The 26,551-nt window shown below is 44.5% G+C and overlaps 1 protein-coding gene across 1 annotated transcript in view; it reads left to right on the top strand.

The window, feature by feature from the left end:
• The first annotated feature begins 3,950 nt into the window (after window positions 1-3,950).
• The window catches only part of LOC309553714 (all-trans-retinol 13,14-reductase-like), a 338,403-nt gene continuing 315,802 nt past the window's right edge, over window positions 3,951-26,551 (top strand). Inside the window, exons 1-2 of the mRNA XM_082255091.1 lie at window positions 3,951-4,158; window positions 26,246-26,428. Coding sequence (XP_082111217.1) covers window positions 4,002-4,158; window positions 26,246-26,428 — 340 coding nt within the window. The 5' untranslated portion in view covers window positions 3,951-4,001. The remainder of the gene's footprint in view (window positions 4,159-26,245; window positions 26,429-26,551) is intronic.

Raw genomic sequence — 26,551 nt, 5'->3', positions numbered from 1 at the left:
CCCTTTCAATGCAGAGATGCCAGCGTGCCCCCTTTCAATGCAGAGATGCCAGCGTGCCCCCTTTCAATGCAGAGATACCAGCGTGCCCCTATTCAATGCAGAGATGCCAGCATGCCCCCTTTTAATGCAGAGATGCCAGCGTGCCCCCTTTCAATGCAGAGATACCAGCGTGCCCCTATTCAATGCAGAGATGCCAGCATGCCCCCTTTCAATGCAGAGATGCCAGCGTGCCCCCTTTCAATGCAGAGATACCACGTGCCCCCTTTCAATGCAGAGATGCCAGCATGCCCCCTTTCAATGCAGAGATGCCAGCGTGCCCCCTTTCAATGCAGAGATACCAGCATGCCCCCTTTCAATGCAGAGATGCCAATGTGCCCCCCTTTCAATGCAGAGATACCAGCGAGCCCCTTTCAATGCAGAGATGCCAGCGTGCCCCCTTTCAATGCAGGGATGCCAGCGTGCCCCCTTTCAATGCAGAGATGCCAGCATTCCCCCTTTCAATGCAGAGATGCCAGCGTGCCCCCTTTCAATGCAGAGATGCCAGTGTGCCCCCTTTCAATGCAGAGATCATCGTGCCCCCTTTCAATGCAGAGATCATCGTGCCCCCTTTCAATGCAGAGATGCCAGCGTGCCCCCTTTCAATGCAGAGATGCCAGCGTGCCCCCCTTCAATGTAGAGATGCCAGCATTCCCCCTTTCATTGCAGAGATGCCAGCGTGCCCCCCCCCGCGAGACCAGTGCACCTACCTCAGGCAGCGATGGCTTCTTCTCAGTCCCCCGGCGTCTCCTCGAGTCCTCAGTCCTCCCGCCTCCTCCTCGGCCAATGCATGGGGTTTGCCTTTCGGGCCAATCAGGAAGCGGGTGGACCTGCTTCCTGATTGGCCAGGAGGAGGATCCGGAAGACAATAGCGAATTTCCATTTGCTATTGTCACACAATGGGTGGGCTCGGGGCGCACTGCTCTGCACCCTGGGTCCACCCTTTGCGGAAGCCTATTAGAGCCTCTGGCTCTAATCATGTGATTCAAAAAGATAAAAAAGCCCCATTGAACTCCATGCGTCCGGCGCCCCGCATGTAGATTAGGGGGCCGGACGCATGGATGGGGGGGCGGCATCCCTGCGCCCCCAACGCACCGGCTGCCACCGTTTAGCAGACTGACGGCAGTGAGGAGGATGGTCTAAGATGACAGCTTTACCCCGGATGCCTGCATTCTTAGATGTGCCCCTTTTAATCGTCAGCCATGTGAGTTGCTAAATGTTGAACCTTCATTAAATGTAACCATATTGCTACACTTAGAGCCACCTCTCTTCTCTTTTCTACTCTGTAGCTCCTGATGGATTTTGCTTCTAATCCCCTTGTGGAGGCTGCCATTTGTGGATGGACAGGTTATTGTTGAATGCTTTTTCCAAAAATAGATAAAATGTATTATTTTCCCCAAAATCTACAAACAATACCCCATTATGACAATGTGAAAAAAGTTTGTTTGAAAACTTTGCAAATGTATTAAAAATATAAAATCACATGTACATAAGTATTCATAGCCTTTGCCATGACACTTAGAATTAATCCTGTTTCCAATGATCATCCTTGAGATGTTTCTAGAACTTGATTGGAGTCCACCTGTGGTAAATTCAGTTGATTGGATATGATTTGAAAAGGCTCACACCTGTCTATATAAAGACCCATAGTTAACAGTGCATTTCAGAGCATAAACCAAGCCATGAATTCCAAGGAATTGTCTGTAAACCTTCGAGACAGGATTGTATCGCGGCACAGATTTGGGGAAGGATACAGATACAGAAACATTTCTGCAGCATTGAAGGTCTCAATGAGCACAGTGGCCTCCATCATCCATAAATGGAAAAAGTTTGGAACCACCAGGACTCTTCCTAGAGCGGGCCGCCGGCCAAACTGAGCAGTTGGAGGAGAAGGGCCTTAAGCCCCGTACACACGCACCGATTGTCGGCCGACCGTTCAGCCGTCTTTTGTCCGGTGCTGTTGCGTAGGTTGAAAAGTGCTAAAGACTGCACACGAATTTTGTCGGCCAACAACAGCCGACTGCAGAAGTGATGTCATGTGATGGTTAACTTTCCGTGTGTTTTTTCTTCTCTGAGCATGCCCAGTCTTGCTCATCTGCTTTTTGTCGGCCGAAATCTGTACTGACTGACGAACAACTGGCCGTTCTTTGTTGGCCTACAAAAATTTTATAGCCTGCACACCAGATTTTGTATGGCCGAAAAGTCGCAGTCGGTTGTCGGAAGCATCATACTAAAAATCCGACAATCGGCCGATCTGAAGTTGGCCGAATATTTACGGCCGAAAATTGGTATGTGTGTACGAGCCTTTAGTCAGGTAGGCGACCAAGAACCCAATGGTCACTCTGACAGAGCTCCAGCATTTCTCTGTGGAGAGAGGAGAACCTTCCAGAAGAACAACTATCTCTGCAGCACTCCACCGATCAGACCTGTATGGTAGAGTGGCCAGACAGAAGTCACTCTTTAGTAAAAGGCACATGACGGCCCACCTGAAGTTTGCCAAAAAAAGAAACAGAAGGACTCTGAGGCCATGAGTAACAAAACTCTCTGATCTAATCAGGGCTCAAGTCCTTCAGAAACGCATGGGAACGGCGTTTCTGTACTTTTTCCCGCAGCAGGAACGCCATTCCCATTAGCAGCCGCGTCCTGGGGCCCCCCAACAGAATCCCGGTGCCACCTTGTGCTCTGAGATGGCGGGTTGGTAAACACAGATTGTGGGTTACCAACCCGCCATCCCTGAGCATCAGTATGAGGGAGCTGAAGGAACTGAGCCGGCACTAGAGGAAGCGGAGCCAATACTTAATGTATAGCACCAGCTCCTGTCACAGGTGGAGTGATACCAAATGTATTCTGCCTGTGACCAGGCGCATGAGCGATACAGGAAGCAGCGGCTTTGCTCTCTACTGCAGACGCATGCTTTCTCCAACACGGCTCCTGTCAGGAACCAGCCAGCAGTACCCAGCAGCAGGTGTGAGCCAGCAGTACCCGCCAGCAATGCAAGCCAGCAGTACCAGCCAGCAGTACCTGCCAGCAATACAAGCCAGCAGTACCAGCCAGAAGTACCTACCAGCAGTACCTGCTAGCAAAACAAGCCAGCAGTACCCACCAGCAGCACCCACCAGCAATACAAGCCAGCGGTACCAACCCGCAGTACCCACCAGCAGTACCAGCCAGCAGTACTCGCCAACAGTATCCACCAGCAGTACCAGAAAATAGTACCCATCAGCAGTACCCGTCAGCACTACCCACCAGCAGTAACCGCCAGTAGTACCCACCAATAGTACCCACCAATAGTACCCACCAGTAGTACCCACCAGTAGTACCCACTTTTGTAGAATTTTGAGGAAAATAATGAATTTATTAAATTTTGAAATAAGGCTGTAACATAACAAAATGTGGAAAAAGTGAAGTGCTGTGAATACTTTCCGGATGCACTGTAATAGTGCTTTGGATTACAAGCATATTCCTAGAAGGAATTATGCTCGCAATATGTACTTGATTACCTAATCCACGACAAACAGCGCAGATGGACGCAGTTGTCATAATACCTAAACATTTTCTGCATCTGATTGAATGCAGACACTATTTGGCTCCTTCGACAAAAGCTGATGGAAAATTGGAAGTTTCTCGGGCTGGATGGTGCTAAAACTCAATTTGTGTATGGCCATACCATAGAATCAGCCACAATTTGGTTTGTATATGGCCAGGTACAAATTCCACACTTTCTACATTAATAGATGATTACACAATACAATATTCTACTACTGCCTTGACATCTGCCTCATTTGCATTATCTGATGTCAGCTGAGAAACCTGTCATCAAGCAGTTAATGTGTTCTCTGCCCCCTGAGCTCTGTGTTCTGTATTGCTGTCAGGCACAGGCGGAGTCCTAGCAGGAGGAAGTCCAGCCCATTCTGTGTGTGTACAAAAGTCAGATCTCAGCTGCACACAGCAGTCATTCAGCAGACATGTGGCTCTATGTGATCTTTGCCATTGCTGTCATCCTTATCATCCTCAAGTCTTGGCTGGGGAACCGAGGACCCAATCCCTTGGCTAAGGACACCAGGAGACCCCCAGGACCAGTGGTGTTTGATAAAGCTGCGAAGAGAAAGGTGATTAAGAATGGTAAGAACAACAAAGCAGGGTGATCGTGTACCTTAAATGAATCATTTTATCTTTGTAATGTATTGTTGAGCAGACCTTTAACATCAATTGTACTGGTTTTAGTGCTATAACCCAGATAGTCCCTATTGGTTGTGGTCAGGATCAGCTGTAAATGAATGACTCTTCCTGTATTATGATTTGTGATTTTGGTTAACCACTTGCCGACCGCCGCACGACTATCTATGTCGGCGGTCAGCCCCTCACAGGCAAACTAACGTAGGGCTACGTTGCTTGCTTGTGAGGGTCTAGGGAGCGAGCGCGCGCCCCCGGAGGCGCGCTCCCGCGTGGTCACGGACCCCCCCCCCCGCGCGTGTGACCAGCGGACCCGATGTCCGCCGGCCACTCGGCGATCGGCGGGGGAGAGGGAGAATGTCAGGCAGCTTGTGTAAACAAGCTGCCTGTCATTCTCCTCACTGCAAAGACACTGATCACATGGATCTACTATGTAGATCAGTTGATCAGTGTCCTTACAGCTGAAGCCACAGCCAATCACAGTAGAAAGCACGCCCCTAGGGACACACACAGCCCCTCCCTCCCAAATAAAGTTAACCCCTTCACTACCAGTGTATTTTTACAGTAACAGTGCATATATATAGCACTGTTTACTGTAGAAATGTCACTGGTAACCCCAAAAGTGTCAAAAATGTCAGTCAAGGGTCCGATCTGTCCGCCGCAATGTCGCAGTACCGCAAAAAAAAATCGCAGATCGCCGCCATTACGCGTTAAAAAAAAAAACAACAAAAATGACAAAAATCTTTTTTGCGCGATAACTTTTGCGCAAACCAATCAAAATACGCTTTTTGCGATTTTTTTTTTACCAAACATAGGTAAAATAAAACAAATTGGCCGAAAATGTTAACAAATTTTGATTTTTACATTTTTTTTGGGGGGAATTTCATATAAAAAAATGTGAAAAATATTGTTATTTTTGCAAAATTGACGCTCTTTTTTTGTTTATAGCGCGTGATCAAAAAATCGCTCAGGTGATCAAATACCACCAAAAGAAAGCTCTGTTTGTGGGAAAAAAAGGATGCCAAATTCGTTTAGGTACAGCGTCGCACGACCGCGCAATTGTCCGTTAAAGTCACGCAGTGCCGAATCGCAAAATACCCCCTGGTCGGAATGGGGGTAAAATCTTCCGGGGCTTAAGTGGTTAATATTACACCAATTGTTACATTTGTTACAGTAGATGCTTTTCTATGAGGGTTGGTGTGTACAGGATAGTTTGGCACTTGTCCCAACCATGTGACAATAGGGGACACAAGGACAGCGAACCAAGAAAGTGGTGAACCTTCACCACATTCTTCTTTTGCAGTCGGGGCAAAATATTTTTTATCTAAAATGTTTTATTTAAAGTAAAAAGGTATATATTATGATTGTTTCACAGGGCAGATTTATTTTTTTTTCTCTGTTTTGTCCTTCAGAATTCTGTATGGTAAATAGAGACATTTACTGACCCTCTTTAACCACTTCAGCTCAGGAAGGTATTACCCCCCCCCCCCTCTTCATGAACAGGCCATTTTTTGCTATTTAGCACTGCGCTACTTTACTGGTAATTGTGCGGTCATGCAACACTGAACCCAAACGAAATTTATATAATTTTTTTTTACACAAATAGAGCCTTCATTTGGTAGTATTTGATCACCACTGGGTTTTTTTTTTTATTTTTTTGCAATATGCAAATGGAGAAATAAAAAATATACAAATGAGAAAAGACTTGAAATTTTGAAAAAAAAAAAGCAGAAAAAAAAAAAATCAATATTTTTTATTTTCTGCTATGAAACATATTCAATAAAAAAAAAAAATGTCTTCATAAATTTTGGCCAAAATGTATTCTGCTACATGTCTTTTGAAAAACAAATCCCAATATGTGTATATCGATTGGTTTATGTGAAACGTATAGCCCCTACAATCTATGGTGTATATATGCTGGATTTTTTTATATACTACTAATGGTGATCTGCGACCTCTAATGGGACTGCGTTAGTGTGGCGGGCAATCTAAAACTAACTGACGCTGGGGGTAAACTGACTGACTGCCACTGACATCACCAATGACACTAATACAGTGATCAGTGATAATAATATACTCTGTCACTGTACTAATGACACTGCCTGGGAGTTAACATCTAGGATGCTAAAGGGGTTAAAGTCATTGTAAAGGAAAAAAGTTTATTTTCATAAAATGTATTTAAATAAAATAACCTGTCATACTTGCCTGCGTTGGTTTTGCACAGAGCAGCCCGATCCTCCTCTTCTCGGGTCCCCCTCCATCTCTCTGGGCCCCTCCCCCTTGCCGAGTGCCCCTAAAGCAAGCTGCTTGCTGTGAAGGCACTCGTGCATGCTCATTCCTGAGCCGGCTCCCTGCATCCATAAGACACAGAGAGCATGGCTCAACCCTGTCCTTCTGATCCCACCTCACTCGCTGTGATTGATGGCAGCGGGAGCCAATGGTGACCAGGGAAAGCCTTGGTTCTCGTGCACATCGCAGGATCGAGATTCGCCTTGGGTAAGTTCTAGGAGGGGCTGAGGGTGGAGCTGTACACTGAAGGTTTTTTACCTTTGTGCATAGAATTCATGAAGGTAAAAAAACCTTCAGCCTTTACAACCACTTTAACCACTTTAGCCCCGGGGGATTTGGCTGCTCAAAGACCGGGCCCTATTTTGCAATTCGGCACTGCGTTAATTTAATGGACAATTGTGCGGTCTTGCAACGCTGCACCTAAACGAAATTGAAGTTTTTTTTCCCCCACAAATAGAGGTTTTTTTTGGTGATATTTGATCACCTGTGCGATTTATATTTTTTGCGCTATAAACAAAAAAAGAGCGACAATTTTGAAAAAATAATATTTTTCACATTCTTTTATATGAAGTTCTCAAAAAAAATGTAAAAATCTAAATTTTTTAACATTTTAGGCCAATTTGTTTTTTGCTACATATTTTTGAGAAAAAAAAATCGCAATAAGTGTATTTTGATTGGTTTGCGCAAAAGTTATTGCGTTTACTAACTACGGGAAAGATTTGTCATTCTTATTGCTTTTTTTTTTTCTAACTAGTAACGGCAGCGATCTGCGATTTATTTTTTGCGGGACTGCGACATTGCGGCGGACAGATCGGACCCCTAACTGACATTTTTGACACTTTTGGGGGTACCAGTGACATTACTACAGTAATCAGTGCTATAAATATGCACTGTTACTGTAAAAACTACACTGGCAGGGAAGACGTTAACTGTATTGGTGATCAAGGGGTTAAATGTGACCCTAGGGGCATGATTCGAACTGTCAGGGGGCATGGCTTGTTAGATCATCACAGAGACATGCGATCCTATATAGCAGGATCACATAGCCTCTGTGATCATCTAAGGGAGAATGACAGACGGCTGTGTTTACATCAGCCGTCTGTATTTCTCTCTCAGCTGCGGGAGATTGCGAGTGGCTGGCGGCCATCGGAGCCACCGGTCACATGCACTGGCTCCCCAGCTGACGAGCGGGGGCAGAAGCGTGCCGCCGGCGGCGCGCGCTAGCCACCTAGAGTCTCCTGAGCGAGCAATGTTATATTAAGTCGCTTTGCCCAGGAGCGGCTGCCTGACGCAGTAAAACTGCGGTGGGAGGTCGTTATGTGGTTAAGGCACATGCACACTAGTGTTTTTTTAACCACTTCAATACAGGGCACTTTCACTCCCTTCCTGCCCAGGCCAATTTTCAGGTTTCAGCGCTGTCTCATTTTGAATGGCAATTGCGCGGTCATGCAACACTGTACCCAAACAATTTTTATCATTTTTTCCCCCCCTACAAATGTAGCTTTCTTTTGGTGGTATTTGATCACCACCGGGTTTTTCTTTTTTGGTAAACAAATTTAAAAAAAAGTCCAAAAATGTTGAAAAAAAAAATAAATACATTTTTTCTTCGTTTAGGTTATAAAATGTTGTAAATACATAAGTTTTCTCCTGCACTGTCATGCAAAACTGATGGACACTGATAGGCGGCACTTATATGCACCACTGATGGTCACTGAGAGGCAGCACTGGTGGGCACTAATGGGTGGCACTGATGAGGAAGCACTGACAGGCACTGATTGGCATCCCCTTATAGGTACTGACTGGCATCTTTGAGCACTGGTTTGCATCCCTGGTGGATTCTAGTGGGCATCCCTGGTGGGCTCTAGTGGACATCCCTGGGTGGCATCCCTGATGGGTCTGCACGGATAATCAACCCCCCCCCCCTATCAGGAGAGCCGCCGATCGTCTCTCTCCTTGTTAGCGCAAACTGAGGAAAACCGATAAATGGCACTTCCTGATTATGATGTGACCAGCTGTGATTGGCCGTCATTCTGGTATATGGCGGGCAGGAAGTGTTTAAGCTCCTAGAAGCTGTTATTAGCGTTTTTTTTTTTCTGCACCCAGAAGCTAAATAGTGTTATCCTATGTGTCCATGCACACTACTTCAAGCTATTAGTGTTTTTTGAGCTTCACCGTCTAGGAGCAGAAACGCTACTAATAGAGTTTTTTTAATGTAGCACCCTACCAGGTAGGTGCTAGGCAAAGTACAGCGGGCCTTGGCTGCCTAACAGCAGGGCCATGATTTTCAGCTGGGCTGTCATGTCGCCCAGGTGTTGCTATTGAGACTGGGGAGTCTCCCCACTGGCTCCATGAGAAGGGTTCTCATTGGCCAGTGGAGGAAACCCAATCAATGGCACATTCAGGCCTGTATCTACCCCAGAAAGGCAGACTCTGCCGCACAGGATTCTGGGAGTCGGTATAAGTCTGAGGGGAACGCATGACGCATCGTCTTTGGCGGGAAGCAGAGTCCCAGGAGGGAGCGTACGGCTGTCTCTCCTCCTGTCAGAAGGATCGGGTGTCTCGGATGGCTGCCTGAGAATCCAGAGAGAGAGCTTAGCTGAGCTGCAGAGAGGATCCGGTGTGCCGAGGACCAGCAGAGAAAGAGGGGTTCAGTTCCAGGAAAGCATTCCAAGTTCGTGAGTACTGTGAATTGCCCCTGAGGGTCTGCCTAGTGTAGAGGGGACCACTCCGGTGAAGGTCCCTGGGATCCGGGAGCCAGCTATGCCAGAGGAGGTTCCTAGTAAGAGGACCCTGAAGTGTAGAGGGGGTGCCTAGTGAGAGGACCCTGAAAGTGTAGAGGGGGCACCAGCGGTTGGGCCCTGAAGAGTTAAGTGTACAGTGTTAAGAGTTGCAGCAGCACTAGCAGTTACAAGGAGCTACCTCAGTCAGTGAAGGGCTGGAGGAAGCCATTCACAGGACTTTTGAGCAAGACAGAGTACAAGAGTCAAGAGTTATTACAGTCCTGGATCTTCTGAGTTAACCAAGGAGTTAAAGTCGAAGTTTCAGCACATTTCAGCAAAACAGTATTTTTAAACGCCAGGAAGTGTTGGTCAGCATTCAGATGGCGTCAAGACAGCGCTAACAGGCATTTTTCTACAAAGTGTCTCAGTCAAACCTAGTTGAGCCATAGGAGTATCCCACTCATTCCCTTCTCCCATCCCCATCACAAAATAAACAAAACAAACCAAAGATGCCGGAATGGTCATTGTCTCAGCTCTCACACTTGGGTTTTCAAGTTAAATGTGTTGGATGGTTACTGGTAACAATGGCAGACCCGCATCAGGCCCAATGCCTGGAAATCCTGCTACATTAGCTTTTTTCTTTCTTTTACTGAAATAACGCTAATCAAACGTTCTAAAAAAACTCCTAGAAAGCGATTACCAAATTTTTAGTTAGTGTGCATGAAGCCTAAACGTGTATAATGTGTGCTGCTTTTTACTACAGATCTCTTTGTTTCTTATCGCTGCTTTGTAGAGATAAGAAACAGAGAGATTGTCACAGGTCTCTGGGCTGTGATTGCGAACAGCCACTAGCAGGTCCTGGCTTTTTATCATTAACTGGGACTTGCTGCTAACAGACACCTGCTGTGTACAATCACAGCGGGTGTCGGCAGGGGGACGCGCATGCGCGCACCCTTAACCCAGAAGCGGGCAGCAATGTACAAGTACGTCGCTATGCACATGCAGGCCGCCCTTCCGCAGTATATTGCGGTCCGCAAGTGGTCAAAGGATGGTCACATAACTCAGCCCAAGAAAATGTAATATTTTACCTCGTACCTGTTCTTAGATGTGATGGCTGCCTTAAGGCCCATTCACACAGGTGCAGAGAACCGAACACTGTGAAAAAATAAAAAAAGAAAGCAAACATTGTGTCCATGGCCGCTGATCTGTCCCTGGACACATACACTCACATGTGTGGTTAGGATCGTACAGCGTAGCATGTTATTTATTTGTACAGATAACCGTATGCAAACACCTTTCTCTCCCGGGCGCAGTGATAAGCTCCATTTTCATGAGGTATGGCTCTCTGCATCCATGTGAATGAGCCCTTCACTTTCATTTTCAGGCTCTACATTTTAGCATATACAGAAAATACCTGTTGGTAATGCCAGAAATGCAGTGTCTCTGTCACTTCCTGGTAGATGAACTGAAAGCACAAATCCATATTTTTTTTTTTTTAAATCCGAAAGAAAGTTTGTGTCAAATATTCATAAATCAAAATCACAGTGCAATTACATAGTGCAATTACATAGGAATAATGAACGCAGGTGAACATACACATTTCTAGAAAGGAGCCCATAACTCGATTAGTATTGTTACTAGGGATCGACTGATTATCGGCAACACCGATGTATCGGGGGGCCGATATGCACTTTCCCCGATATATTGGAATCGGCCCCTGAGGTTACCGATATTGCCGATATTTGGGGAAAGTGCTGTACCGGAGTGATGCCTGCAGCTGGAGGCATCACCCTGGTACTGGCGTCCATAGCTGGCGGTCGGCTGTCTTGTAATGACAACCGATGGGGCTGAGAAACCGCTCGGCTGCAATTAAAAGAAGCGGGAGGGGACACCCCCGACCCCCCCCTCCCGCCTCCTTCCGCGGCTAGCCCAGGTCTCCCGTCCCACCGGGAGACCCGGGCAACCTACCTGCACAGCCGCTGAAGACCCGATCAAAGCCGCATTCTCCATGTAAGAACCCGGAGGTGTTGTCATGACATCACTTCCGGGTACTCGGCGCCAAATGCAAAAAAATTACAGCATTCAAAACAGCCAAACTTGGCGTTTTGAATGCTTTTAAGTGCAGAGGAGGGGTTTGGGGTCTTTTAGTGTACCTGTAAAAAAAATAAATAAATAATAAAAAAAATCTTTTTTTAAAATGTACGAAAATATAGGCCAATATCGGCCGATACTGATATGCGATGACCAAAATATCGGTATCGGCAATAAAAAAACTATATTGGTCGATCACTAATTGTTACCAATGCCATAGACGTAACACAGTAGCACTACAAGTGTACTGGGACACAATCAAATACCGGAGTGGCAAATAATTGTCCAATGTAAACGAATAACATTTAAACAACAAAACCAGAAAAAGGGAAAAGCTGAAATTTAAAAGAGAAAAGAAAAAGATAAGTAACCGCCAGAATCACTTATGGCTTACAGCCCAGATAAGTAAAACCATCAATTCCTCCCCTCCCCTACCCACGATACAAGCAACCCCACCTTGGACCATATGTAAGAATACAAACCATGATAACCTGGAAAATAGCGACAAAAAGAGGGAATCCTCTAGTTACATTTGCAGAATTTTGTCCATAATCAGTTGTGGTGGAGCAAGATCTGGGGTATTCAACCAGGCCTGCCAAATGGAGCATTTCGGTGTTGGTACGTCAACTGCTTCTTCACGCACAAATAATTGTATCTTTCTTATGTAAACTGCTAATCCCATCACCACACATGTAATAGAGATGAACAAAAGACAGATTTGTTTGAAGTGTAGCCTGGGTGACCACCATAGCAACCTCCATAGATCCGGTGAAGGTGAATGTAGGCACGCAGGAAGTGTGCAGGAGGTAAAAAATACCTGAAAAAAGAGAAACTAAGGCACCTCATCTAAGACCCGTGAAGCTGCAATATATTAAATTTTTATTTTTGGGTTTAGATACACTGGTCATTAACTAAAATAGCAATAATGAGAATTGACAGAACTGCGTTAACCATAGAAGCCAATAACAGCAGGTCCACAACTTTGCCCAGTGCAATCCCAACCCAAGACAAGCCAAAAAATAACTTTCTTTTTTGCATTCTATCTTTATAGGTTTTTTTTTTTTTTTGTCATTACATAACAAAAAAAGATTGTGCAAAACATAAGAGAATAGATAAGGCACATTGGGGTCAATTTACTAAGAGGTAAAAAATGGCAAATAAAATGCAGTAAAATAACGCTAAGAATTTAGCATTAAATAACAAATGTGGTATTTTTTCGATTGTTTAGTAACTACTGCATTTTCTCATGTAATTTATCACACGTGTCAGTGGTTAAGGGTTGTTTAAGGTAATTTCATTATAATATTTTACTTTTTAACATGTCTCTTGCAAAATTACTAAATCCATCATACATTCATAAAAATGTTTTTTTTTTTTTTTTGTAAATATATGGCCTACTGGAGTTGTTGAAAGTGCTCTTTTCTATGTTTTATTGTGGAAACTAAAGAAAACTGGAATATACAGTGTGTGTGTGTGTGTGTATATATATATATATATATACAGTGGGTACGGAAAGTATTCAAACCCCCTTAAATTTTTCACTCTTTGTTATATTGCAGCCATTTGCTAAAATCATTTAAGTTCATTCTTCTTCCTCATGAATGTACACATAGCACCCCATACTGACAGAAAAACACAGAATTGTTGACATTGTTGCAGATTTATTAAAAAAGAAAAACTGAAATATCACATGGTCCTAAGTATTCAGACCCTTTGCTCAGTATTTAGTAGAAGCCCCCTTTTGATCTAATACAGCCAGGAGTCTTTTTGGGAAAGATGCAACAAGTCTTTCACACCTGGATTTGGGGATCCTCTGCCATTCCTCCTTGCAGATCCTCTCCAGTTCTGTCAGGTTGGATGGTAAACGTTGGTGGACAGCCATTTTTAGGTCTCTCCAGAGATGCTCAATTGGGTTTAAGTCAGGGCTCTGGCTGGGCCATTCAAGAACAGTCACGGAGTTGTTGTGAAGCCACTCCTTCGTTATTTTAGCTGTGTGCTTAGGGTCATTGTCTTGTTGGAAGGTAAACCTTCGGCCCAGTCTGAGGTCCAGAGCACTCTGGAGAAGGTTTTTGTCCAGGATATCCCTGTACTTGGCCGCATTCATCTTTCCCTCGATTGCAACCAGTCGTCCTGTCCCTGCAGCTGAAAAACACCCCCACAGCATGATGCTGCCACCACCATGCTTCACTGTTGGGACTGTATTGGACAGGTGATGAGCAGTGCCTGGTTTTCTCCACACATACCACTTAGAATTAAGGCCAAAAAGTTCTATTTTGGTCTCATCAGACCAGAGAATCTTATTTCTCACCATCTTGGAGTCCTTCAGGTGTTTTTTTAGCAAACTCCATGTGGGCTTTCATGTGTCTTACACTGAGGAGAGGCTTCCGTCGGGCCACTCTGCTATAAACCCCCGACTGGTGGAGGGCTGCAGTGATGGTTGACTTTCTACAACTTTCTCCCATCTCCTGACTGCATCTCTGGAGCTCAGCCACAGTGATCTTTGGGTTCTTCTTTACCTCTCTCACCAAGGCTCTTCTCCCCCGATAGCTCAGTTTGGCCGGACGGCCAGCTCTAGGAAGGGTTCTGGTCGTCCCAAACTTCTTCCATTTGAGGATTATGGAGGCCACTGTGCTCTTAGGAACCTTAAGTGCAGCAGAAATCTTTTTTGTAACCTTAGCCAGATCTGTGCCTTGCCACAATTCTATCTCTGAGCTCTTCAGGCAGTTCCTTTGACCTCATGATTCTCATTTGCTCTTACATGCATTGTGATCTGGAAGGTCTTATATAGACAGGTGTGTGACTTTCCTAATCAAGTCCAATCAGTATAATCAAACACAGCTGGACTCAAATGAAGGTGTAGAACCATCTCAAGGATGATCAGAAGAAACGGAAAGCACCTGAGTTAAATATATGAGTGTCACAGCAAAGGGTCTGAATACTTAGGACCATGTGATATTTCAGTTTTTCTTTTTTAATAAATCTGCAACAATGTCAACAATTCTGTGTTTTTCTGTCAGTATGGGGTGCTATGTTTACATTCATGAGGAAGAAGAATGAACTTAAATGATTTTAGCAAATGGCTGCAATATAACAAAGAGTGAAAAATTTAAGGGGGTCTGAATACTTTCCGTACCCACTGTATATATATATATATATATATATATACACACAGTATCTCACAAAAGTGAGTACACCCCTTGCGTTTTTGTAAATATCATATCTTTTCAAGTGACAACACTGAAGAAATAAAACTTTGCTACAATGTAAAGTAGTGAGTGTACATTTGCTGTACCCTTAAAAATAATTAAACACACAGCCATTAATGTCTAAACTGCTGGCAAAAAAAGTGAGTACACCCCTAAGTTAAAATGTCCAAATTGGGCCCAAAGTGGCAATATTTTGTATGACAACCATTATTTTCCAGCACTGCCTTAACTCTCTTGGGCATGGAGTTCACCAGAGCTTCACAGGTTGCCACTGGATTCATCTTACACTCCTCCATGATGACATCATATAGCTGGTGGATGTTAGAGACCTTGCGCTCCTCCACCTTCATTTTGAGAATGCCCCACAGGTGTTCAATATGATTTAGGTTTGGAGACATGCTTGGCTAGGCCATCACCTTTACCCTCAGCTTCTTTATGAAGGCAGTGGTCGTCTTGGAGGTGTGTTTAGGGTCGTTATCATGTTGGAATACAGCCCTACGGCCTCAGTATGTTACAGTACATGTTGGCATTCATGGTTTCCCCAATGAACTGTAGTTCCCCAGTGCCGGCAGCACTCATGCAGTCCCAGACCATGACACTCCCACCACCATGCTTGGCTGTAGGTAAGACACACTTGTCTTTGTACTCCTCACCTGGTTGCCGCCACACATGCTTGACACCATCTGAACCAAATAAGTTTATCTTGGTCTTATCAGCCCACATTACTGGAACCATGTCCTTAGTCTGCTTGCCTTCAGCAAACTGTTTGCGGGCTTTCTTGTGCATCATCTTTAGAAGAGGCTTTCTTTTTGAGACAACATCCATGCAGACCAATTTGATGCAGTGTGCGACGTATGGTCTGAGCACTGACAGGCTAACCCCCCACCACTTCAACCTCTGCAACAATGCTGGCAGCACTCGCACGTCTATTTTCCAAAGACAACCTCTGGATATGACATTGAGCACGTGCACTCAACTTCTTTGGTCGACCATGACGAGGTCTGTTCTGAGTTGAACCTGTCCTCGTAAACGGCTGTATGGTCTTGGCCACCGTGCTGCAGCTCATTTCCAGGGTTTTGACAATCTACTTATAGTCTAGGCCATCTTTAGGTGAAGCAACAATTCTTTTTTTCAGATCTTCAGAGAGTTCTTTGCCATGAGGTGCCATGTTGAACTTCCAGTGACCAGTATGAGATAGTGAGAGCGATAACACCAAATTTAACACACCTACCCCCCATTCACACCTGAGACCTTGTAACACTAATGAGTCACATGACACCGGGGAGGGAAAATGGCTAATTGGGCCCAATTTGGACATTTTCATTTTCACTTAGGGATGTACTCACTTTTATTGCCAGCGGATTGTACATTAATGGCTGTGTTGTGTTATTTTGAGGGGACAGCAAATTTACACTGTTATACAACAAGCTTTACACTCCCTACTTTACATTGTAGCATCGTGTCACATGTCACATGAAAAGATAAAATAAAATATTTACAAAAATGTGAGGGGTGTACACACTTTTGGGAGATGCTCTGTGTGTGTGTGTGTGTGTGTGTGTGTGTGTGTGTGTGTGTGTATGTATATACTGTGTGTGTGTGTGTATATATATATATATATATATACCGTATTTATCGGCGTATAACACGCACTTTTTCCTCCTAAAAATGGAGGAAAAAGCAGCAGTGCGTGTTATACGCCGATATTAGAAAAAAAACGGCCAGGAAACATCGCCGAGAGCAGAAGGGGCGGGCCGGGCCGAGGAGAAGGAAGGACGAGCTGTCATAAGAGCAGAAGGGGGCGGGCCGAGCCGAGGAGAAGAGAGAACGAGCGAGCGTAGTCATCGGAAGTCCCGCCTATGACAGACGTCACACGTCTCGGCAGAGGAGGCGGGACTTCCGATGACTGTGCTCGCTCGTTCTCCCTTCTCCTCGGCTCGGCCCGCCCCCTTCTGCTCTTATGACAGCTCGTCCTTCCTTCTCGGCCCGGCCCGCCCCCTTCTGCTCTCGTCGCTGCTTCCCGGTCTTTTTGAAAACAAATGAGATCAGTTCCAATGGCGCTTGCGATGCTGCATATTTGGACATTGCTCTTGCGAGGCTGCTTATATGGACACTTGGTGGGCTTTGCATGTATGGACACTTGGTGGGCTTTGCATGTATGGACACTTGGTGGGCTTTGCATGTATGGACACTTGGTGGGCTTTGCATGTATGGACATTTGGGGGGCTGCATGTATGGACACTTGGGGGGCTGCATTCATTGACACTGCTGATGGGCTGCATATATTGAGGCTGGATATATGGACACTGCTGATGGGCTGCATTTATGGACACTGCTGATGAGGATGCATTCATGGGCACTGGTGAGATATCATTTGATTTAAAAAAAAAAAAATGTTCAGAGCTGTTTATGTTAAATTTAAGCTTTTTTCCTGAAATTTCTCTCCAAATATTGGGGTGCGTGTTATACGCCGGCGCTTGTTATACGCCGATAAATACGGTATATATATATGTGTGTGTGTGTGTGTGTGTGTGTGTGTAATTCTTTAAAACTTTTTATTTAATTTTCATGTTTCTGTCTAGGTTTGACTTGTAATGGTATATATAATAAACAGGCAAAAAATTTGGGGGAGCATACCCATGTATTTCCAAAGCTGCTGCAGCTATGAACCAAAAGACATGTATATTAAAAAAGAATAGCGCGCAAATGCAAAAGAAATTACTACCAAATCTGAAGAGAGTCCATAAATAAAAATGGGGGTTTGGTCCCACCATATGGCCATATCGTGCTCAAGCCCACTACTGCGTCAAAGTACCCCATTATCAGTGGGTCCTACACTATCCATGAAAAAGAGATGAATCCAGCCCTTCTAACCCTTGGAGATAACACTCCTTGCTGGGGAAGATGTGCAAATGCACTACAGGGGACTCCTCCTATATCCACTTGATGGTGGACACTGATTGAGTACAGGTGTGTGTGGGGGGTGGGGAGGGCTGCTCAACCTCGATAGTCTGGTCAGACCGAATACATAATAAACAGGCAAAAAATTTGGGGGAGCATACCCATGTATTTCCAAAGCTGCTGCAGCTATGAACCAAAAGACATGTATATTAAAAAAGAATAGCGCGCAAATGCAAAAGAAATTACTACCAAATCTGAAGAGAGTCCATAAATAAAAATGGGGGTTTGGTCCCACCATATGGCCATATCGTGCTCAAGCCCACTACTGCGTCAAAGTACCCCATTATCAGTGGGTCCTACACTATCCATGAAAAAGAGATGAATCCAGCCCTTCTAACCCTTGGAGATAACACTCCTTGCTGGGGAAGATGTGCAAATGCACTACAGGGGACTCCTCCTATATCCACTTGATGGTGGACACTGATTGAGTACAGGTGTGTGTGGGGGGTGGGGAGGGCTGCTCAACCTCGATAGTCTGGTCAGACCGAATACATAATAAACAGGCAAAAAATTTGGGGGAGCATACCCATGTATTTCCAAAGCTGCTGCAGCTATGAACCAAAAGACATGTATATTAAAAAAGAATAGCGCGCAAATGCAAAAGAAATTACTACCAAATCTGAAGAGAGTCCATAAATAAAAATGGGGGTTTGGTCCCACCATATGGCCATATCGTGCTCAAGCCCACTACTGCGTCAAAGTACCCCATTATCAGTGGGTCCTACACTATCCATGAAAAAGAGATGAATCTAGCCCTTCTAACCCTTGGAGATAACACTCCTTGCTGGGGAAGATGTGCAAATGCACTACAGGGGACTCCTCCTATATCCACTTGATGGTGGACACTGATTGAGTACAGGTGTGTGTGGGGGGTGGGGAGGGCTGCTCAACCTCGATAGTCTGGTCAGACCGAATACATAATAAACAGGCAAAAAATTTGGGGGAGCATACCCATGTATTTCCAAAGCTGCTGCAGCTATGAACCAAAAGACATGTATATTAAAAAAGAATAGCGCGCAAATGCAAAAGAAATTACTACCAAATCTGAAGAGAGTCCATAAATAAAAATGGGGGTTTGGTCCCACCATATGGCCATATCGTGCTCAAGCCCACTACTGCGTCAAAGTACCCCATTATCAGTGGGTCCTACACTATCCATGAAAAAGAGATGAATCTAGCCCTTCTAACCCTTGGAGATAACACTCCTTGCTGGGGAAGATGTGCAAATGCACTACAGGGGACTCCTCCTATATCCACTTGATGGTGGACACTGATTGAGTACAGGTGTGTGTGGGGGGTGGGGAGGGCTGCTCAACCTCGATAGTCTGGTCAGACCGAATACATAATAAACAGGCAAAAAATTTGGGGGAGCATACCCATGTATTTCCAAAGCTGCTGCAGCTATGAACCAAAAGACATGTATATTAAAAAAGAATAGCGCGCAAATGCAAAAGAAATTACTACCAAATCTGAAGAGAGTCCATAAATAAAAATGGGGGTTTGGTCCCACCATATGGCCATATCGTGCTCAAGCCCACTACTGCGTCAAAGTACCCCATTATCAGTGGGTCCTACACTATCCATGAAAAAGAGATGAATCCAGCCCTTCTAACCCTTGGAGATAACACTCCTTGCTGGGGAAGATGTGCAAATGCACTACAGGGGACTCCTCCTATATCCACTTGATGGTGGACACTGATTGAGTACAGGTGTGTGTGGGGGGTGGGGAGGGCTGCTCAACCTCGATAGTCTGGTCAGACCGAATACATAATAAACAGGCAAAAAATTTGGGGGAGCATACCCATGTATTTCCAAAGCTGCTGCAGCTATGAACCAAAAGACATGTATATTAAAAAAGAATAGCGCGCAAATGCAAAAGAAATTACTACCAAATCTGAAGAGAGTCCATAAATAAAAATGGGGGTTTGGTCCCACCATATGGCCATATCGTGCTCAAGCCCACTACTGCGTCAAAGTACCCCATTATCAGTGGGTCCTACACTATCCATGAAAAAGAGATGAATCCAGCCCTTCTAACCCTTGGAGATAACACTCCTTGCTGGGGAAGATGTGCAAATGCACTACAGGGGACTCCTCCTATATCCACTTGATGGTGGACACTGATTGAGTACAGGTGTGTGTGGGGGGTGGGGAGGGCTGCTCAACCTCGATAGTCTGGTCAGACCGAATAAATAATAAACAGGCAAAAAATTTGGGGGAGCATACCCATGTATTTCCAAAGCTGCTGCAGCTATGAACCAAAAGACATGTATATTAAAAAAGAATAGCGCGCAAATGCAAAAGAAATTACTACCAAATCTGAAGAGAGTCCATAAATAAAAATGGGGGTTTGGTCCCACCATATGGCCATATCGTGCTCAAGCCCACTACTGCGTCAAAGTACCCCATTATCAGTGGGTCCTACACTATCCATGAAAAAGAGATGAATCTAGCCCTTCTAACCCTTGGAGATAACACTCCTTGCTGGGGAAGATGTGCAAATGCACTACAGGGGACTCCTCCTATATCCACTTGATGGTGGACACTGATTGAGTACAGGTGTGTGTGGGGGGTGGGGAGGGCTGCTCAACCTCGATAGTCTGGTCAGACCGAATACATAATAAACAGGCAAAAAATTTGGGGGAGCATACCCATGTATTTCCAAAGCTGCTGCAGCTATGAACCAAAAGACATGTATATTAAAAAAGAATAGCGCGCAAATGCAAAAGAAATTACTACCAAATCTGAAGAGAGTCCATAAATAAAAATGGGGGTTTGGTCCCACCATATGGCCATATCGTGCTCAAGCCCACTACTGCGTCAAAGTACCCCATTATCAGTGGGTCCTACACTATCCATGAAAAAGAGATGAATCTAGCCCTTCTAACCCTTGGAGATAACACTCCTTGCTGGGGAAGATGTGCAAATGCACTACAGGGGACTCCTCCTATATCCACTTGATGGTGGACACTGATTGAGTACAGGTGTGTGTGGGGGGTGGGGAGGGCTGCTCAACCTCGATAGTCTGGTCAGACCGAATACATAATAAACAGGCAAAAAATTTGGGGGAGCATACCCATGTATTTCCAAAGCTGCTGCAGCTATGAACCAAAAGACATGTATATTAAAAAAGAATAGCGCGCAAATGCAAAAGAAATTACTACCAAATCTGAAGAGAGTCCATAAATAAAAATGGGGGTTTGGTCCCACCATATGGCCATATCGTGCTCAAGCCCACTACTGCGTCAAAGTACCCCATTATCAGTGGGTCCTACACTATCCATGAAAAAGAGATGAATCCAGCCCTTCTAACCCTTGGAGATAACACTCCTTGCTGGGGAAGATGTGCAAATGCACTACAGGGGACTCCTCCTATATCCACTTGATGGTGGACACTGATTGAGTACAGGTGTGTGTGGGGGGTGGGGAGGGCTGCTCAACCTCGATAGTCTGGTCAGACCGAATACATAATAAACAGGCAAAAAATTTGGGGGAGCATACCCATGTATTTCCAAAGCTGCTGCAGCTATGAACCAAAAGACATGTATATTAAAAAAGAATAGCGCGCAAATGCAAAAGAAATTACTACCAAATCTGAAGAGAGTCCATAAATAAAAATGGGGGTTTGGTCCCACCATATGGCCATATATAGTCTATATATAGTCAAAAGTATTACAGTGACCTCTTCAAAAGGCCACACTAGCTGGAGTAATTGTCATCATTGACATACTCTATTGCACTTTTATAAACATTTACTTGTTTAAAAAATGTATGTGTTCTTGATGTTAAATTTCAGCCGATGTTAGCAGTTAATTTGCACTGCACATCATGCCTTTTTTGATTTAATTAAAAAAATAAAAATACTTGTGTACTATTGATGTATAATGCCACATTTTTATGTGTCCACTGTTAGTGGAATAGTGTCAACTTTCTGTGGGTGAAATTGGACCCCTTTCTGAGGGTAGTATTGCACACCTTTCTGTGGATGGAATTTGGCCCTTTTCTGTGGGTCCCCTGTGGGTTGAACCAGGCTCTCGTTGGGTGGAATGCCCCTTTCTGAGGGTTTGGATAGACCCCTCTTTCTGGTACCGCACTGGTTTTTACCACCAAAAAGGTGGTGTTAAATATTGCACCTTTTTTTTTTTTTTTAGTTCCTGTTTCGTTTGTAAATTGGACTTAACAGATTACCGCACAATTTTTTGTGATAGCTCATGACAATTTTATTTTTTATTTTTATTTTTTTTTTATTTTTGAAGGAATTGAACTTTATTTACAGCTTGCGATAATTTAAGCAAATTAGTAACATGATATCCTTACCGCATGCGGTAAAGCTTAGTTAGTCGACCTCATTGTCTAATGGCTGGCATTGGACTTCCATTCATGAGCATACAATAGTGAAGTACAGAGGTTAACTTACAAATATAAGAGTAGATGAAGGTAGGCCTAAATTCTAAGTATTCGACTATTGCCCCTGTTCACGTCACCAACCATGTTGCAATGCTGTGCACTAAAATAAGTACTGCAGGAATTATGGTTTGATGCGTTCGGCACAGCTGCTGGTGTAACTGAGCCCTCAAACTTGCAAACCAATCCATATGTATTGGTAAACAAATAATTGACTATGTTCATAGATAATTAGATTTTCCAAAAAGTGACTTTTTCCAATGTTAGTAGGCCCCTCCAGGAATCTTTGCAACTTTTTCCAGGCAATCCTGTTTAAGGAAAACTTGATCAGACAGCACATATTTCCCCAGTATTCTTTGTTTCCCATTAGACAACCTTCATAGACACAAATACCAGGTTTTCATCTCTTCATGTGAGACTTCTATTCCATATTGTAGTATCAGATGAAGAGGTAGAGGTTCATTGTGTCTTATATATATATATATATATATATATATATATATATATATATATATATATATATATATATATATATATATATATATATATATATATAACCTGTTTTGCAAGTTTGCTTTCAGTAATTAAATATATCACTCATAGGCAAATTACCTTTAACACAGCTGATACATAACCATAACATGTAACTTGCATAACTATAGTACATAACTATAGTGCATAACCATTCACAAACTTCAAGTGGAACTCCAAGCATACCTAAATTACATTTAAGTGAGTATTCATGTAGGCTGGGTTCACACTAGCTGCGGCCGCCGTTCACAGCGGCTCGGGTGCGTGTCTGTTTACTGTTTTGGGTGCGAATCAGGTCCGAAATTTTTTGCTGAATTCGCACCTGAAACGGACCAGAAGAAGCACAGGACCCTTCTGCAATTTGGACAACGGCCCTCCTGGAGATGTGTAAACCGGCTCCATTGAGAGCCGCTAACACTCTCCTTTAATGCGAATTGGATGCGGGGAAACCCGCATTAGTGTGAACCCAGTCTAAAACCAGTAAATACTGTTACTGAAACTGAATGGCTATGTACACAATTTGTGGTGGGAATGTTGCTCAAGAAGGACCTCAGCAGTATGATAATGCTTATTCATCACTCAGTGAACAAACGAGTGACACCAGTATGCTGAAAAACTGTAAAAGGAAGTAAATGGTCTCACCAGCCTGGATATGCCGATTGGCAGGGGTATTTTTAATCACAAGCGTGGCTGACAGAATAGCACATACTTTTGCAGGATAAATTATTAAAGCTGATCTCCAGGGATGATATATTTTGCATACTTACACAGGGCCATCTTGACACAATGTTAGTATGCATACATGTGATTGGCCTCTGTGGAAGCTGTAAATGGTTGTAGTATTCCCGGAGTTGTCCGGGTGCTGTGCCAAGTGGCTTCCCTTCTGCATAGTAACCACAGGCAGTTGCAGCTTGGCGTGGCTGCAATTCAGAGAACACCTTTTTCTCAATGAAGAGCATTCTCTAAATTTGACTAGGTAGATAGGAGTGCTCGTGACCTCACCATCTCCACTTCCAACCAGAGAACGCCCCGTGGTTACTATGCAGAAGTAGAAGCTTGGTATACTACATCTACCACAGAAGCCTATCAGATATAACATATGCATACTAACATTGTGCAAAAATTACCTAATGTAATTATGCAAAATATATCCTAAGTTCCTAACATATTATAGTGTTGTAAGAAAATGAAATGTCTATGCTTCCCTAGATCAGACTCCCACGATACAAATCTCAGCCTTTTCAACCTTTTTACCCCAGAGGAACCCCTAACTTTCTGGCCTCAGGGCACACTTACTAAAATTGTGGGTCAATGGCAAAAAAGCCATTGGTGGTCAGTAGGAAGAATGCAACCCTTACAGTTGCCGTTAGAATGCCACCCTTACAGACAACTAAAAGGATCATTAGTGTCCTGCAGCTTGTTTTTCAAGTGGTATTAAACCCAGAACTATGCAGACACCATCTAAAGGGAAGTCAATCAGCCACATCTTAAAGTGGTTTTGCAACTGGGGAAAAAAATACTGTAGCTGCTGACTTTTACTATCTAGACCAGGAGTTCCAAACTGTGGGTCGGGACCCACTGGTGGGTCGCGAGCTGCGTTTGAGTGGTTTACGCTGAGCAGGAAATCACTGAGAGCGGGCCCACTTAAATTGTGCTGTGCGAGCCCACGCAAATTACAGAGAGCCAGAGCAGTCAAATCGCGATGGATTCAGGACCCCGCCCACGCAGTTTACAGAGGCTGGTCTGCATTTCCCGCAAGGAAGATACTTGCATCAGTGAGTACGTATGTGGGCTGTTATGTAGGATATGTTCATGGGGTGCAGAGCCAGCTCCTCGCTCCTGCTGGTGGCAGCAGTGGTGGCTAGATTGGGGGAGGGATTCTCTCAGCTATAGCGGGCAGAGACGGCAGCCTTGGTTTCATAGGAGGACCAGGTGGCCCGGCGGTCTGAGGAGTTCATGGCAGCTTCTGTGACCCCACTAGAGGATCTGAAGGAGAAGAGCCAGGACACCAAGATCAGCATAGAGCTCCTCATCATGGAGATTCTGGGTGAGATGTGCTGGGCCTTGGAGAGGGCAAACAGGGGCTTCACCTTCACTGTGGACCGCTGGGAGAGGGCAGCCTCGGTGTCATAGGTGGACCAGGTAACCTGGCAGTGTCAGGAGTTCATGGCAGCTTCTGTAACCCCAGTAGAGAATCTGAAGTAGAAGAGCCAGGACATCAAGACCAGCATAGAGCTCCTCATCATGGAGACTCTGGGTGAGGTGTGCTGGGCCCTGGAGAGGGCAAACAGGGGGTCCACCTTCACTGTGGACTGCTGGGGGAGGAAGGAGGGTGAGTGCCATATAGCCTGCTGATCACTGTCCTGGGGTGGTTGATTTCTGTTCTCTGCCTGCCTTATACTGTCTATGAGGGTGCTGATTACTTACAACTCCGCTTATATGCCACAGGTTACTGACCCCTAACTTAGAACATCTGGCAAGTGTATTCAATAATAAATTGAAAAGTAGTAAATTGATATTTTTAATTTAACTCCCCCCCCCCCCTCCCTTTAAAATATGCATTATTATTATTTGCATTTATATAGCGCCAACAAATTCTGTAGCGCTTTACAATATTCAATTACAAGCAAGTGGGGCCCGAAAAATAACTGTATTCAGAAGTGGGTCTCGGCCCAAAAAAGTTTGGGAAGCCTTGATCTAGACACTTACCTATCCAGGGAGACCACAATGTCGGGACCCCCAGCCTATTTTCAGATCGGCTGCCGGTGCTGCTGCCGCCATTCATTGTAAGGGAAGCTGGCGGAGAAGCCTTTCGGCTTCACAGCCAGTTCCCTTCTGCGCATTTGCGAAGCGTGCTGCGCTTTCTAATTGGCCTGGCGGCAGGGGGAAGGAGGAGGGAGGCCGAACTTCCGAGGCATGGCGCCACGGCGCTGTCTCACAGAAGTGGGGAAGGGTACCTGTCAAAAACAGGTACCCGTTTCCCGCCTGAAAGGTGCCAAATGTGGCACGGGGGGGGGGGGGGGGGGAGCACATCAGCGGAAGTTCCACTTTTGTGTGGTACTCTGCTTTAAAGTAGAACCATAGGCAAAACTTTTTTTCTTTCATTTTGAATAGTGTAAGGGAGGATTATAACCCCTTGTAAGGTTTACTTTTGCCATCTTTGTCCCATTGGAAAGATTTCCCTTCAGTTCCTGTTCCATAAACATACCGGAAGTGAGTGGAAATTCCTGTAAAATAAGGGCATCTCCTAGGGACCCCTAGGTCACCAGAACTAGTGTCCCCATTGGACGATTTCCCCTCTTATTACTTCTGGGGACAACCCAAAATATGAGATTTTCTTTTACTTTCATTTTCAATGAAAATGTTGAACAGGAGAAATAGAGTGGGTGAATCTTCCTAATGGGGGGGCACAGACAGCAATAGAAAATGACAGGTGTTCTAATCCAGCTCCCCTTTATCCAAAAGTAAAAAAAGGTTTTGCCTTTAGTTATATTTTAAGGAAACCCCTAGCAACCTCTCAAGGAACCCTGGTTGAAAAGTTTAAACTTAAAACTTTGGCACACAAAAGTAAAAGTGCACATGGACATTCTTGTGATATTAGTTCTCTTCAGTTTTCTCAAAAAGTCACCCTTACCTAGGTGAGCATGTTGGAAGCTGGGGTACAAATTCTGTATTTTTCTTTTGTCTTCCAGCTTTTTATTTTTTGTTAGTGTTAGCATTTTTGTCGTGGTGGGGACTAGGGAATAAGGCACACTTCTGTTCTTGCCCTTTGTCATTCCTGTCCCATGCCCTAACTTTTTGGAATTTCATTTTTTTTTTTCTCCTTTATTGCAGTTTTCTCTCCTGAAAAAGTCCCGGAGAAGCTGGATGCCATTGTTATTGGAAGTGGAATCGGAGGACAAGGAGTGGCTGCACTACTTTCAAGGGCTGGAAAACGGGTGCTGGTCCTAGAACAGCTGGGAAAACTAGGAGGCTGCTGCCATACCTTCAATGAGAAAGGCTATGAGTTTGATGTGGGTGAGTATGAGGATGAACGCAAAACAATTGGTGCTAACCAAAAACAGACCTGCGCAAACGGAGTAATATTTGACAATAGGTTATCCAATAAATAAATAAATATATATTATAAATTATAGGAAT

Source organism: Pelophylax lessonae (genome assembly GCF_965119305.1).
Source record: "Pelophylax lessonae genome assembly, chromosome: 4".
Classification (NCBI taxonomy): domain Eukaryota; kingdom Metazoa; phylum Chordata; class Amphibia; order Anura; family Ranidae; genus Pelophylax; species Pelophylax lessonae.
Note: the sequence above shows the minus strand (reverse complement) of the source record. Positions and strands in the feature narration are given on the sequence as shown.